The sequence below is a fragment of the Girardinichthys multiradiatus genome, chromosome 7 (genome assembly GCF_021462225.1).
Source record: "Girardinichthys multiradiatus isolate DD_20200921_A chromosome 7, DD_fGirMul_XY1, whole genome shotgun sequence".
NCBI lineage: Eukaryota > Metazoa > Chordata > Actinopteri > Cyprinodontiformes > Goodeidae > Girardinichthys > Girardinichthys multiradiatus.
In genome coordinates this window covers 13,968,722-13,982,091 of record NC_061800.1, presented here as the reverse complement: position 1 = coordinate 13,982,091, position 13,370 = coordinate 13,968,722, and the positions used below count along the sequence as shown (strand labels likewise).

The 13,370-nt window shown below is 39.0% G+C and overlaps 1 protein-coding gene across 3 annotated transcripts in view; it reads left to right on the top strand.

Annotated features, from left to right (window-relative positions):
• The window catches only part of cacnb4a (calcium channel, voltage-dependent, beta 4a subunit), a 73,992-nt gene that overhangs the window by 50,741 nt on the left and 9,881 nt on the right, over positions 1-13,370 (top strand). For 2 of the 3 annotated variants that reach the window (XM_047370640.1, XM_047370643.1), the window contains 4 exons: positions 683-810; positions 1,452-1,531; positions 1,707-1,726; positions 5,577-5,657. In XM_047370640.1, coding sequence (XP_047226596.1) covers positions 683-810; positions 1,452-1,531; positions 1,707-1,726; positions 5,577-5,657 — 309 coding nt within the window. The remainder of the gene's footprint in view (positions 1-682; positions 811-1,451; positions 1,532-1,706; positions 1,727-5,576; positions 5,658-13,370) is intronic. The other variant, XM_047370642.1, reaches the window with a different exon arrangement.

The window sequence follows — 13,370 nt, the reverse complement described above, 5'->3', positions numbered from 1 at the left end:
TATGAGAGCTTGACAGGGGTTCTTGTGAACAATGAAATTCTGGCCAGAAGAACTTAGTTTTTTTTCTTGCCCCCTCAAGGAATATAACTAATTTCTAAGTTCTTGTTGAGTGTTTGCTGTAAGCAATTGATGAAACAATCTAACAGAATTCATGGATATGAAGAACATTACAGGTTGAATCAGTTACCATTAATTTGAGCCCAAATATTTTGTTTCCATGAGAATTGGGAATTTGGACTCTTTATTCGCTTTTCCTGGATTAAGCAGTTACTCTATTATGTTTAGACAGTGTTAAACATTACAAGCTTTTGCCGTTTTGTGTTTCAAAACGAATATTGTCTGGGCGTGGTGCTGTTGGTGTAGAGGTTTAAGTGCGTGGCCCATGTACTGAGACTTTGGTCCTCGATGCAACGGTCCCGGGTTCGGGTCCTAGCCCCAGTGACGTTTGCCGCATGTTTTTCCCTCTCTGTCCACCCCTGTTTCCTGTCTGCCTACTATCAAAAAACACGGAAAAATAAAGGCCACTAGTGCCCCAAAAAAAATCTTTAAAAAAAAGAATACCATCTATGAAAATGACACCTTTGATTTTTATTTGTGAAGATCTTTGTTATGAACTAATATATAATTCTAATAATGGGACGTTGTTTGTTTTCTCACTTATTTGTTTCGTTTTGTTTTGCAGAAGTACAACAATGACTGGTGGATCGGTCGCCTGGTGAAGGAAGGCTGTGACATCGGCTTCATCCCGAGCCCGCTAAAGCTGGAAAATGTCCGGCTTCAGCAGGAGCAAAAGAGAGGACGCTTCCATAGGTGAGCATCGGATGAGTGGAGGCCTCAAGAATAGTAGCAGATAATGTAAAGGAGACAGATGGCAAGGGATAAGGAGAGTTTGAAGGAAGGAGGTGTTGGGTTTCTGTTTAGGACAGAAACACTTTAGGGATGAGTAACTAGGCTGCCAGTGAAACTGACAGATAAGCAGGAAGTCAGCTGGATAACTGCTGAGTTGTGTTGTGTGGTCCAGCCTCTCAGAGGTGTTCCTGGATTGCAGCCATTGCAGAATTTTCCATCAGATGGGACTGTTGGGTTGCAACCAACAAGAAGATTAGTAATCCTGAGACGATGCTGCTAGAGAAATGACTTGGCAGCTTTTGTGACTCTACTTGAGCATCCTTAATAAACTCCCCCACTCTTAAACAATGAACAACCAGGTTTGTAGACTCATATAATGATTAATTAGAATTTATATTAAGGTTTCACACTGAATGTTTTCATTTCACCTGTCTTTCATTCTAATTTAAATTCACAATTTTATAAACTAGTCAATGAAGTGGTCACATTATCTTAAGTTTAGGTCTTTTTGTGATTTAAATGTACTCTAATTGCATTTTAAACAAGTGCTACACAGAATTTCGGATTTTTTTTTTCTCTGCTGTTTACTTTCATCACTGCAGCAGCAAATCCAGTGCAAATTCCTCCTCCAGTCTGGGAGAAATGGTGTCTGGCACATTCAAACCAAACCCAAACTCAGCAGGTCAGTCACATAGGTTTCTACCTATTAGGTTTGAGAGGAAAATGTTTATTCTTTTTCATGTTGAATTCAATTGTCTCTCTTTTGCTTTGATGGTATTCCTATTTCTCTTTTAGGACTAGTGTGAAGCATTTTATGCAGTGCACTTAATTGCATTTTCTTACTTTGTTAATTTCAGGAAAACAGAAGCAAAAGGTGGTAAGTGTGATTCATTTTCCTTATTATTTCTTTTATACACACAAGAGAGCCTTATAAAGAATGTTACAATTATTAATCAAATGTTGATTTAATTCTATGACAACTTTCAGTATTTCCTTTACCCAGTTAGTCATGTTCTCAGAGTCACAGTGCCTATTCTAGGGATTAATAAGTGGGAGGTGGGCCAATAATTCCCATTTTTTTATATTTTGTTTTAACAATCAAAACTGAACAACCTGACTTTAAAAGAAATTAGATATCTGTCAAACTGAACATCTAAGTAATGTGATAACTAGCCTACAAAAAACCCTGACCTCAAACTTAAGTTAAAAATACTTCGAGACTCAAAATCTGGATATCTCCCTAGGAACAAATCTAAAATGTCAGTAAAATATAAATAAGGCTTATATCTGACATTAACATCCTGCGAGATGTTTTTGAAAAATCTCTCCTCTGTATTTCCTCCTCTTATCCCTCATCTATTGTTCTTGTGTCCTCCTCTGTCCTGTCACTGCTGTGTACTGCATACTAGTTTGAGCTTGTTAACCATCATAAGCTAGGCTGTTTGCTTAACCAGTCAGCTGATTATAAAAAGAGGCTACTTTTGGACAACGCAGGAGAAATGTCACTTTTCACGTTACAACCCTGTGCTGCCAAGAGGAGCTGCTGTTAGCCCCACCTGTTGGAAAAAGCATTTGACTTTGTGGAATGGGGGGGTCTAGATCTTTCAGTAATTAAGAAACGCATTTTACATGTATCGCTTGAGTTGTACTTTTATTTAACATCATTATATTATAATTTAAACATTTTATTTCACAGGTTTTGTGCTGATTAAACTGTAAAGCATTTTCCAACTGTATGGTGAATTAGAAAAAGGTTGTTGTCATATTATTACCACAGACTTTGCTGTGTTCTAATTGGATTTTGTTTTATAAGCAAACATGCTGAAGGCATAATTGTGAAAAAGGAGAAAAATTATACATTGTTTTAAAGTTTTTGTATAAATATTAAATGAAAAATGCACAGTGGAAATGTATTTAGCCCCACAGAGTCAATCATTCATAGAATCACCTTCCACTGCCTTTACAGCTACAAGTCTTATGGCTCTACCAGTTTGGCAAAACTAGAAACTAAATGTTTTGCTCATTCTTTTTCATAAAAAGGCTCAAACTCAGACTGGATTAAAAGCATCTAGGAACCTTAATTTTCAAACCTTGAATGTTTGAATTGGATTTGTAAGTCTGGATTTGGACTGAGCCATTCTAACACATGAATATGCTTTGATGTAAATAATTCCATCGCAGCTTCGCATGTCTAACTAGAAGGGAAACCTACCTAAATAGCAGCCTAAATAGATGTTCTGCAAAGATTGCCCTTTGTTTAGCTCCATTCATCTTGACATCAACTCTGATCAATCTTCCTGTTTCTGCTAAAGAAAATATCCCCACAGCATAATGGAACCATGATCCATTGCGAGGATGGTGTGTTCAGAGTGATGCACAGTGTTATTTTTCTGCCACACATAGATTTGGACCATTTTACATTTTGTTGTTTGCCATTTCCTCTGTACGCCTTCTGGCAAAAAGCAACCAGGATTTCTCATGATCTTTTAAAAATGGCTTTCTTTCTGCCACTCTTCCATAGAGTCTAATTTGCAGAATGCTTGACTAACAACCTAATAATGTGGCTTTTGGAGGTAATTGTTTGCATCTGATTTACTTAGCAGGAGCATCAGAGTAAAGTAAAGTAAAGTAAAGTAATGTAAAGTAAAGTAATGTAAAGTAAAGTAAAGTAAAGTAAAGTAAAGTAAAGTAAAGTAAAGTAAAGTAACATACCGTATTTTCCGCACTATAAGGCGCACCTTCAATGAATGGCCTATTTTAGAACATGTTTCATATATAGGGCGCACCGGATTATAAGGCGCATAGAATAGAAGCTACTGCAGTCAAACGTTTGACTGGGGTTGCGTTATGCATCCACTAGATGGAGCTGTGCTAAAGAGAATGTCAACAAAACAGTCAGATAAGTCAGTCAGTCAAACTTTATTAATACACTACAAACCAGCGTTCTGATAACTTAATTCACTCTCATGGTAAGGTCTCCTCTACATAGAATTCTATTGAATAGAGCCAACCGCACGTTAGGAATGCATTGGAGTCTATGAAGTTGAAGTTGAAATCAAACGTTAGTTAAAACGTGAAAGGGAACTTTTCCCTGACTCAGTAAACACTTAAAAGAAACAGTTTGATGCACTAAATCAAACGTTAGTACTGTTAACCTTTCCTGTTTCTGTCCCCTGACCGTAGTCTGATGACACAGGGGAGACGCTTTCTCCAGGGCCGAAGTTACTAGTTTCCTCGGGGTTAACTCCCTCACTCATACGTTGCTGAGTTGAGCATGAAGAAACAGCATCAAAACACTGAGTTGTTGACGGTTGAGTACCATGGCCTCGGACTTGGAGGAGCTGATCTTCATCCCAGCCGCTTCACACTCGGCTGCGAACCGCCACAGTGCATGCTGTAGGTCTTGGCTAGAGGGGGCCAGCAGAACCACGTCATCTGCAAAAAGAAGAGACGAAATCCACTGGTCCCCAAACCAGATCCCCTCCGGCCCTTGGCTGCGTCTAGAAATCCTGTCCATAAAAGTTATGAACAGGACCGGTGACAAAGGGCAGCCCTGCCGGAGTCCAACAGGCACCGGGAAAAGGTCCGACTTAGTGCCGGCAATGTGGACCAAACTCCTGCTCCGCTCGTACAGGGACCGGATGGCCCCTAATAAAGGGCCCCCGATTCCATAATCTTGGAGCATCCCCCACAGGGCATCACGAGGGACACAGTCGAATGCCTTCTCCAGGTCCATAAAACACATGTGGACCGGTTGGGCAAACTCCCATGAACCCTCAAGTTCCCTGTAGAGGGTGTAGAGCTGGTCCAGTGTTCCACGGCCGGGACAAAAACCACACTGCTCCTCCTGAAGCCGAGGTTCGACTATCGGCCGGACTCTCCTCTCCAATACTCTGGCGTAGGCCTTACCAGGGAGGCTGAGGAGTGTGATCCCCCTGTAGTTGGAACACACCCTCCGGTCCCCCCTTCTTATGAAGGGGGACCACCACCCCAGTCTGTCAGTCCAGAGGCACTGTCCCCGACCGCCACACAATGTTGAAGACATGACAGCCCCACAACATCCAGAGATTTGAGGTACTCAGGGCGGATCTCATCCACCCCCGAAGCCTTGCCACCGCGGAGCTTTTTAACCCCCTCCGTGACTTCAGCCTGGGTGATGAAAGAGTCCAACCCCGAGTCCCCAGCCTCTGTTTCCACCAGGGATTGCGTGATGGCAGGATTGAGGAGATCCTCAAAGTACTCCTTCCACCGCCCGATAATGTCCTCAGTCGAGGTCAGCAGCCTCCCACCCCCACTTTAAACAGTGTTGGCGAAGCACTGCTTCCCCCTCCTGAGGCGCAGGACGGTTTGCCAGAATCGCTTTGAGGCCAACCAGTTGTCCTTCTCCATGGCCTCACAGAACTCCTCCCAGGCCCGAGTATTTGCCTCTGCCACAGCCCGGGCCGCAGCACGCTTGGTCTCACGGTACCCGTCAGCCGCCTCAGGAGTCCCACAAGCCAACCACAGCCGATAGGACTCCTTCTTCAGCTTGACAGCGTCCCTTACTGCCGGTGTCCACCACCACTAGCAGGGAATGTAAATAATTTATTTTCAACAGAGCCAAGTAGTGATATAAAATATCCTCATCTGAATTACATTTAAATGTAATAATACGATATAGGGTGAGTTGGAGAGCTGGGATGACACTTATGTAATGTGACTGTAGCTGTGTGCTCTCACCACTCCAGGCTGAACATGTCCCTCCATACGATGTGGTTCCATCTATGAGGCCGGTGGTCCTGGTTGGACCATCCCTGAAAGGTTATGAGGTAGGTCTCAGTCTTTATTTTGTAACTCTCACACAGATTTTCTTCATATATTGAAATTCTTATATTTCTTGGCTAGTTTTCCTGTCTAAGCTATTGCATGCAGTGTGCTCACTCTGTAGATGCTTTTGTGCACTGACTTTCACAAACACAACATTAAAATCAAATCTGCTCACCTATTATCAGTTGGAAAGGCATACCAGGAAAGGTGACGAGAGCATTGAAGTCAGTTGTCATGGAATCACGCTCCTTGCCTCCCATTCTGGCGTTGCCTTGGTAACAACCTTCTGGGTAAACCGCATCAGTCTGAAAAAGTGGAGCACGGGTCGAAATTAGAAACAGAATAATGTGAACCATGCTGGAGGTTTTTAAATGAAGTGTGTGGGTGGGAAAAATCCTAAATCTTTCACACATCAGCCATCTGTTGCTATTGGTTTTGTTGCTCTTATGGGATGACTCAGACCTAAAGTGCAGTATACAGCAGTCAGAGTTTTTATTTGTGATTACATATATTATTTCTGCTGGTTGAGTATATGACAATGACTAGGACATTTGTGTAGTGCGTCATCCTGCTATTAAAATGATACAGCTGACCTACTGTTGCCTTCAGGTTTTTTCGTAGGATATATAACAATCACGAACAAGCTATAACAAGAGGAGTACTGGACTTACACCTCAGTCATTGCGCTTGGAAGTACTCCATGCTCTATCACAAACAATTCAAAGCATTTGAAAAATACTTCCAACCATGAAGCATATTTGAATAAATAAAAGGAACAGTTAGCAAAGGCAGAAACAGTTTTGCCTGCATTGATTCATGTATTGCAGATATGTTCATGTTTGGGCAAAACATCAGAAAGCATTTACCTTCATGTTCAGGGATAATTCTGTGGTCAGAACAAGTAGAGTTAGGTAACAAATGGAAGACAACTTTAAAGATCATATGAATTTTTGAGTTGGCTCTTTTTTTCTTTTAAACTGCTACCTTTAAATATGGAGGACCAATCCTGCCATAATTAACAATATTTAGAGAAATTAATAAATGCTCAATAAATAAATAAGCATATGATTAAATGCACAAAAAATGAAGTAAATAACTAAATGTAGGCTGTAAATAATTCAATGAGACATAAATGTATATATCTCTTTTAAAATAAATAAATGCTCAATAAATAAATAATAATATGACTAAATAAACAAATAATACAGTAAATAAATAAATGGAGGCAGTAATTAAATTATTCACTGAGACATAAATGTATATATCTAATTTCATTAGCTTCTGTATTTATTCACCTTTGTAAAATGTACCTTTTTTATTTATTATCCATTACAGTTTTCAACTTTATTTATTAATGACTTATTTTTAAATGTATTTATTTATGTGTATGTTTTAACATTATCTGTCTGTTTTGTTTTTCCTTGGTATTTTTTTTACTTTATTTATTTATGCCTGTGCTTTTTACATTTCTGTATGCATTCCAGCGTCATTATGCAAAAAAATAGGGGCTGTGTCTTCAGGCGTCAACTTCTGCCTATTGGTTGGTTAGCATTGGCCTGCATAGCACGAATCTGCATGGCTTTGCCCACCAAAAAGCATTTAGCAATGGCGAACTCGGCGTTCAAGGAGTGTAGCTGCTGTAAAGCCCAGGGGTTTCCCTGGGTTCTGCTGCTGATCTGTAGATGGATGTGGTTAGATTCGAATTAGTAAGATTAATCTGAAGTTTCAATATCTCCAATATCTCAGAAGGGGGCTAGCACTAACAGTGAAACTTAAGAGGATCTGGTGACAGGTTGCTGTAGAGCCGGGGTTCTTACAGGCAGTGGATGATGGGACTCAGCTGCACTCTTCTCCAGCCCACTGGGAATTTGATCTTTAATTAAACAGGGAAGGAAAAAGGGAAGAGAGGTTGCTGCTGAGGGTTTGCATGCCCTTGTATGGCAATGGCAGACATGAACTGGCAAGTTTTTTTGTGGGGGCAGGTTGGTTAGTTTGGATCAGGTCATATTTTTCAAAATGATCTTTGAAGAGTAATGAGACTCCTGATCTCTTTACCAATTCGACATACTGGGTCACAATATTTGATCCAATGTTTCAGTAAAACCTACCCAACGTCCGTCCCAATATAAACCCAGCCTTATTTTGTGTGCAAGAATATATGTTTATATACTTAATTGACTGTCCTCCTCCTTAATTGCATTGCACTTGTCCTAAGGAACACGAAGACAAGCTGTCTTCCACCATCTTTAAGCACTAAACCAGGCATTAGCATTTGGAAGAATATTGTGTTCCGTCGCTCCAAGGAAGGTTCTCTGTGTTTCTTATTCAATTTGATTGCTCATCACCTGTCTGTTCTTGAGCTTATATTTTTAATCTAAATCACATTAAACAACACTTAAATCCTTCAGCAACAGTGAGTGTTAAATGTAACACTTATATTAAAAGATGTGATGTTATTGCTCCAGTTACTCACTTTTTCATAGGTCTTGTTGACAATTCATTCCAGCTCCTAATCACTTTCTTCCATACCCTTTGCACACTGGAGGCTTCAGCTCGGTTGAGTGTGTAGTGCGTCGAGCCATTAATCTGGCTAAGTAGATGCTACATCAGAATGAATAACAGGATCCGTCTTTGAACAGTATATGTGTAACAGGCTGAATATTGTAAGCTTTTATAGATATGATTGCATATTGATCTTTTGCACAATTTATCTTTACAGCGATGTGAAAAAGCATTTAAATATTTCATCAGTTGTTGCTTTTTTATCTCACCTAAAGTATTTTAGATGATCCAATGAATTGCAGTCACCCAAACATGACCTGAATAAATACAGAAAGTAAATGATGCCTTCTTTTATTCCGGGGGGAAAAAAAGCTATCCAAATCAACCCGGCCCTTTGTAAAAAAGTAATTATCCCCTAAACCAAATAACTGATGTGCCTACCCTTGGTAGCTATGACAGCCATCCAGAGTTCGCATTAACTGGCAATTTAAATTTTACATCATTGTGAAGGAATTTTGGCCTGCTGTTTGCAGAATAGTTTCAGCCTATTAAACCCTAAGAGTTTTAGAAATAATTTCCACCTGAAAATGTTCAAACGGCACCGATTGCTGTTTTCTGGCCAATTACCGATCTCTAAAAAGCCTGACCTACCGATTCAGATTTTTGACAGATACAGATTTTTTTTTATTTTTACAAATGACACTGTCAGGTGTTATAAGGTCACAATACAGCTTGAAAGTTGCAATCCTATTTTATTCACAAACATTTAACAATACCTGTGAAACAATACAAACTTGTTTTAACTACACATGAAGGCAGTGCTCTCAAATATAAATGAAACGATTTAGACCTTTTCAGTACCTTTAGTCTTTAACTTTTCACATTTTAAAAAGAAACAAAACTTGCACAATAGGTTAGACAAGTAGATAAGATAAATGGAAAAGATCTTTTTCACGTATAAGTGTCAGCTGATCATCGATCTCCCAAAATTAAGGGAATCCAGGCTGATCGATTGTATCGGTGCACCCCTAATACAAACAACAACAAAATCAATAGCTCCACAATTTTCAGGTCTAAACCTTTGCAAACCTTTGGTATCTGTGTAAAGGTAAGATATTAAACAATGCTTTTCCAGTGTAAGTCTTATTGCAGCTGTTACCTATATCTTTGTAATAAAACAAATAAATCTTTTGAGCCTCGCCTAAAGTTTTCTTTAAAAAACAGTGCAAAACACCATGAAAAGCCTTCTGAAAACCCAAAATAAGCATCAGAAGTTTTTAATCAACATCTTTAATAAAACTGTATCACAGTAAGACTGAAATTATTGAAGAACATTTGTTGCACAAAAGGTATCGTGGGCAGTGTGGACACTTTTGTCTCCAACTGTTCATTGAAAAAATTAATAATCAATGAATAGCCATGTAAACAAATGTCCCAAAAGATTAGTCAATGGAAAATGATGTAAACAAATGTGCAAAGACAACCTCAGAAAACTATGAAAAACCAAGCACATAATAAAAATTACACACCTTACAACTTCAAATGATACTCTCTAAAACAATTTCTGACACTAACGATGAACAAGGAACATTGCATTTGGTACAGTACAATGGAATCTTTGATTTTTTGCCCTGCTCCTTGCATAACACACACTCTTTTCTGTGGTCAGTGGCATTTGGACCATAGTAAACAGGCAAGTAGATGTTTAAAGAGCTGGGTTTTTGAGGTGTACAATCAGCAGTTGTATGAACAGCAGCTTGAGGCTCATCAAAGAGCTCTTGCATGAGGATTTCCCTCAACTTCTTCTGTGTCATCGGAGTCTTTCCTCTTCCGGTGGCCATAATCTTGAACAGGATGTAAGAATTAACCACAGCAATGTCATGAAATTATAAAAAAAAAGTCTTGTACCATTTCTTCGTTTGTCCTCTGACTGAATAGTTCTGGATGAGGGCATCTGATAAGTCCACTCTTCCCACGTACCTATTGTAATCCTTCACAGCATCGGGAACACCAATGTCCTTGACGATCAACTCACCCCCCTCCTTTATTCTCCTCTGCACAGTGTCTCCACTATAAGCCTTGTGAAATGTGCTACATACAGTCACCTCCTTGGTGTCCTTCCAGCTCACAAAGAGCAGTCCATCTTTGCGCAGCCACCTCATGTCTCCCTTCTGAGCTGACTTAGGAAGAACATTCCGTGTTGCTCTGTCGGATGGTTCCACAAGCGGCGGTATGGTTTACTGACAGGTCGGGGCTGGTGTAGAAATTATCTACACAGAGATGATAACCTTTGCCAAGAAGCTAAAATTCCATCAAGTCCATGACAATATCTCCCTGCCTTGTTGGAAGACAGAGGTACATGCAGTCTTGATTTCATCATATAGGGGTTCAATTGCCCTTTCTGCGTTTGCATTTGTGTTTTGGATTATGGTCTGGAGGGTGCTTGAACTGAAAAAAAGTTTAAACAGGCTCAGCGGTGACCAAGACTTTGTGGTGTCAATCGGAGGTCCTGGAGAACACTTTGGAGTGTATATATATATATATCAGTGTCTACTTATTTGATAAGAAGTTGTCCGTCAGGAAAGAAAATAAACAGCCGAGTGTGCTGCTACAGCAGAGCCAGAGGAAGAGCTGTTACTAGTATGAAAGTCTTTAGCATATTTGTGTTTTTGCATATTGTGGTTGTTGTGTGGATTGATGTAGATATATGATGTAAATGATTTATAACCCTAAGGTACTCAAATAAATGCAAATTGCATCACTGTTGGAAAGATGTGCTGGGTTCAATGATAGGTGTTATGCCTGAAAAATGCATGCCTGCAGAGATTTACATTCCCTGCTAGATGCTAGAACGCCCACACCTCAGCACACCCGAATTCAGCTGATAAGGAAAACGGATAGAAATATGGCTGAAGGAGCTAATTATAAATATACTCGTAATATTAACACGTTTCTTAGTCATGTACGTCCTGAAAAAGTGTAATTGTCTGGCAAATTAATTCAAGAAACTACGGTTTTGTAACCTTTTATCTGAAAACTTTTAAGTCAATTTTCTTAAAGTCACAGTGTCTCAAGAAAATGCTCTCTGCCCCATGGTTTATTACAACATAATGGTCAGGGCATTGGTTTATGGAGGCCCAAAAGGGACAAACTTAAATAAGTAAATATATCATAAAATAAATAATACATTCATTATATTAATGCAGAATATTAATTATCAATAAAGTAAAAAATAATGCCACCCTGGGTGTTTTTATATGTGTACCCGTCTTCAAAAACTCAAAAAGGACCTACTTTTATGCAATTCTCCCTATAGCATCATTCAGGCGCGTAGTTAGACCTGGGCTTCTGGGGCCGAAGCCCCGGATGTTTTCTGAATGTCCCCGGACATCTTAAAAGAAGAAATGTAGAAGTATTAAAAAGATGCAGCCACAAAATGGTATTGGACTTCACATTTTTATTAAAAAACAATAAAATTGTGTTCCATATAATCACGTCCCGCTCCACCTAACCTGACAATGAGTTAAAAGGAGAAGAAAAAAAATAGCTACGCACACAGCCGGAGACTGACTCCATTCTGGAGAAGTCCAGAACAGCAGTTTACTCCAGGTCGACCTGCCTCCTTCATTACCTGAAAAATTGCACTGAGCGCCTCAAACAGGACTCATTTCAGAGCAACCGCGGAGCCAAAATGAAAGTGGGAGCCTGGTGCGTGTGTGTTCAGGAACAGGTGGACGCCAAGCAGTATAATCCAGACGAAGATAGCGGTAAAACTTGAATGCTGACACAGAATGGGCTAATTTTGAGTTACAGATAATCACTGATTCACCCAGCAAGACATGAGGTGGAGGTTCACTCTAATGAGCATCTTCTGGTTTATGATGAGGGACTTTCACCTGAGCTACAGGTGAAGTGAAATGATCTGTGATAGAAAACAGCAGCAACCTTCTCTGTGACCTTCTAGCCGGATTTGCATCATAATGTGAAAATATCTGGTCCTTTACTTCAAAATAAAAGCATTTAATCCTAACGTTGCTGAACACATTAAAAGGTCCTTCAGATCAACACATTGCATCTCATGGCTGCAGCCAGTCTTATAGTCTAGTTCTAGATGTAGACAGAAAAAAGTGTTGCTCAATAAACCAGGAAAATATCTCCTGGTTCCAGTAAGACGTAGTAGAAAGTTCAAACGTAAGCCTCCCTCTTCTCTTTCATATCTTCTGAGCTGATTCTAAACATACAGCTCTGGCTTTAAAGATGCAGTATAATTAATAAATAAATTGTAGCAATTAATCATAGGTGGACCATTGATTAGTTAACTATTTAATTTTTCTGAATTACACATGAAATATTATATAAACTAAACTAATTAAACAAGGATACAGTTTTACTGAAGGTGAGACATACATACCATATGTATACAGTTATTAATAACTGTAATATTAGTACTGATAAGGTCCAGGATGAGGCTCTATGCTATATTTTAAACACCACAACTTAACACCCTTTCCTCTCAAAGTGTTTAATAGTAAGAACTGCAGTAATGTCTCACATGCTGTGTTGTAAAATGTTTCTTTTATTATTTTTGGCAGGCCAAATTTCTCCAGAAGTGGAATGAAGTGCAGAAAATATGGCGATAAAAGAGAACAGGTTCATAAAAGATGGAACAAGTTTAATAAAAAGCTCTTGGTGTAATGAAATAAATGTGTTTTAGGATTTTACTATTTGACTAAGATTTAGGAAAATCAACTTTATTCCACTTTCCTTTTTTGAAATATAAGAATAAAGACAATGGAGCCTCAGGAGTGAAACACTTTGATAAGAATGTAACGTTTAAAAAAGTAATTTATGTAGATGACAAAAGAAGCACATTTATCTGGCCCAAAGTAAACATCTCTGAGTTTAAGAAAAACTTTTGTCAGCGAAAAATTCAGATTAAGTTCTTTTCTAAATACCTCAAAATGTGTCATTATTTGCTTCAGCAAAATGGTTTTTCATCAGGCCTAAACTCTGTTTCTCCTTGTCCTTCATTCAGCTTCTAACAAAAATCAAAAGTAAAATTATTGCAAACCTTTTTTGTTTGATTCACAATAATTTATATTCAGTCTAAAACCAGCCAGACAGAGAACTGGTACAATATGTGCTCTGTTATTTTAACCTTAAATTACTTATAAATTGTCTTATTGAAATCTAAATATTTTGGATTTGGGATG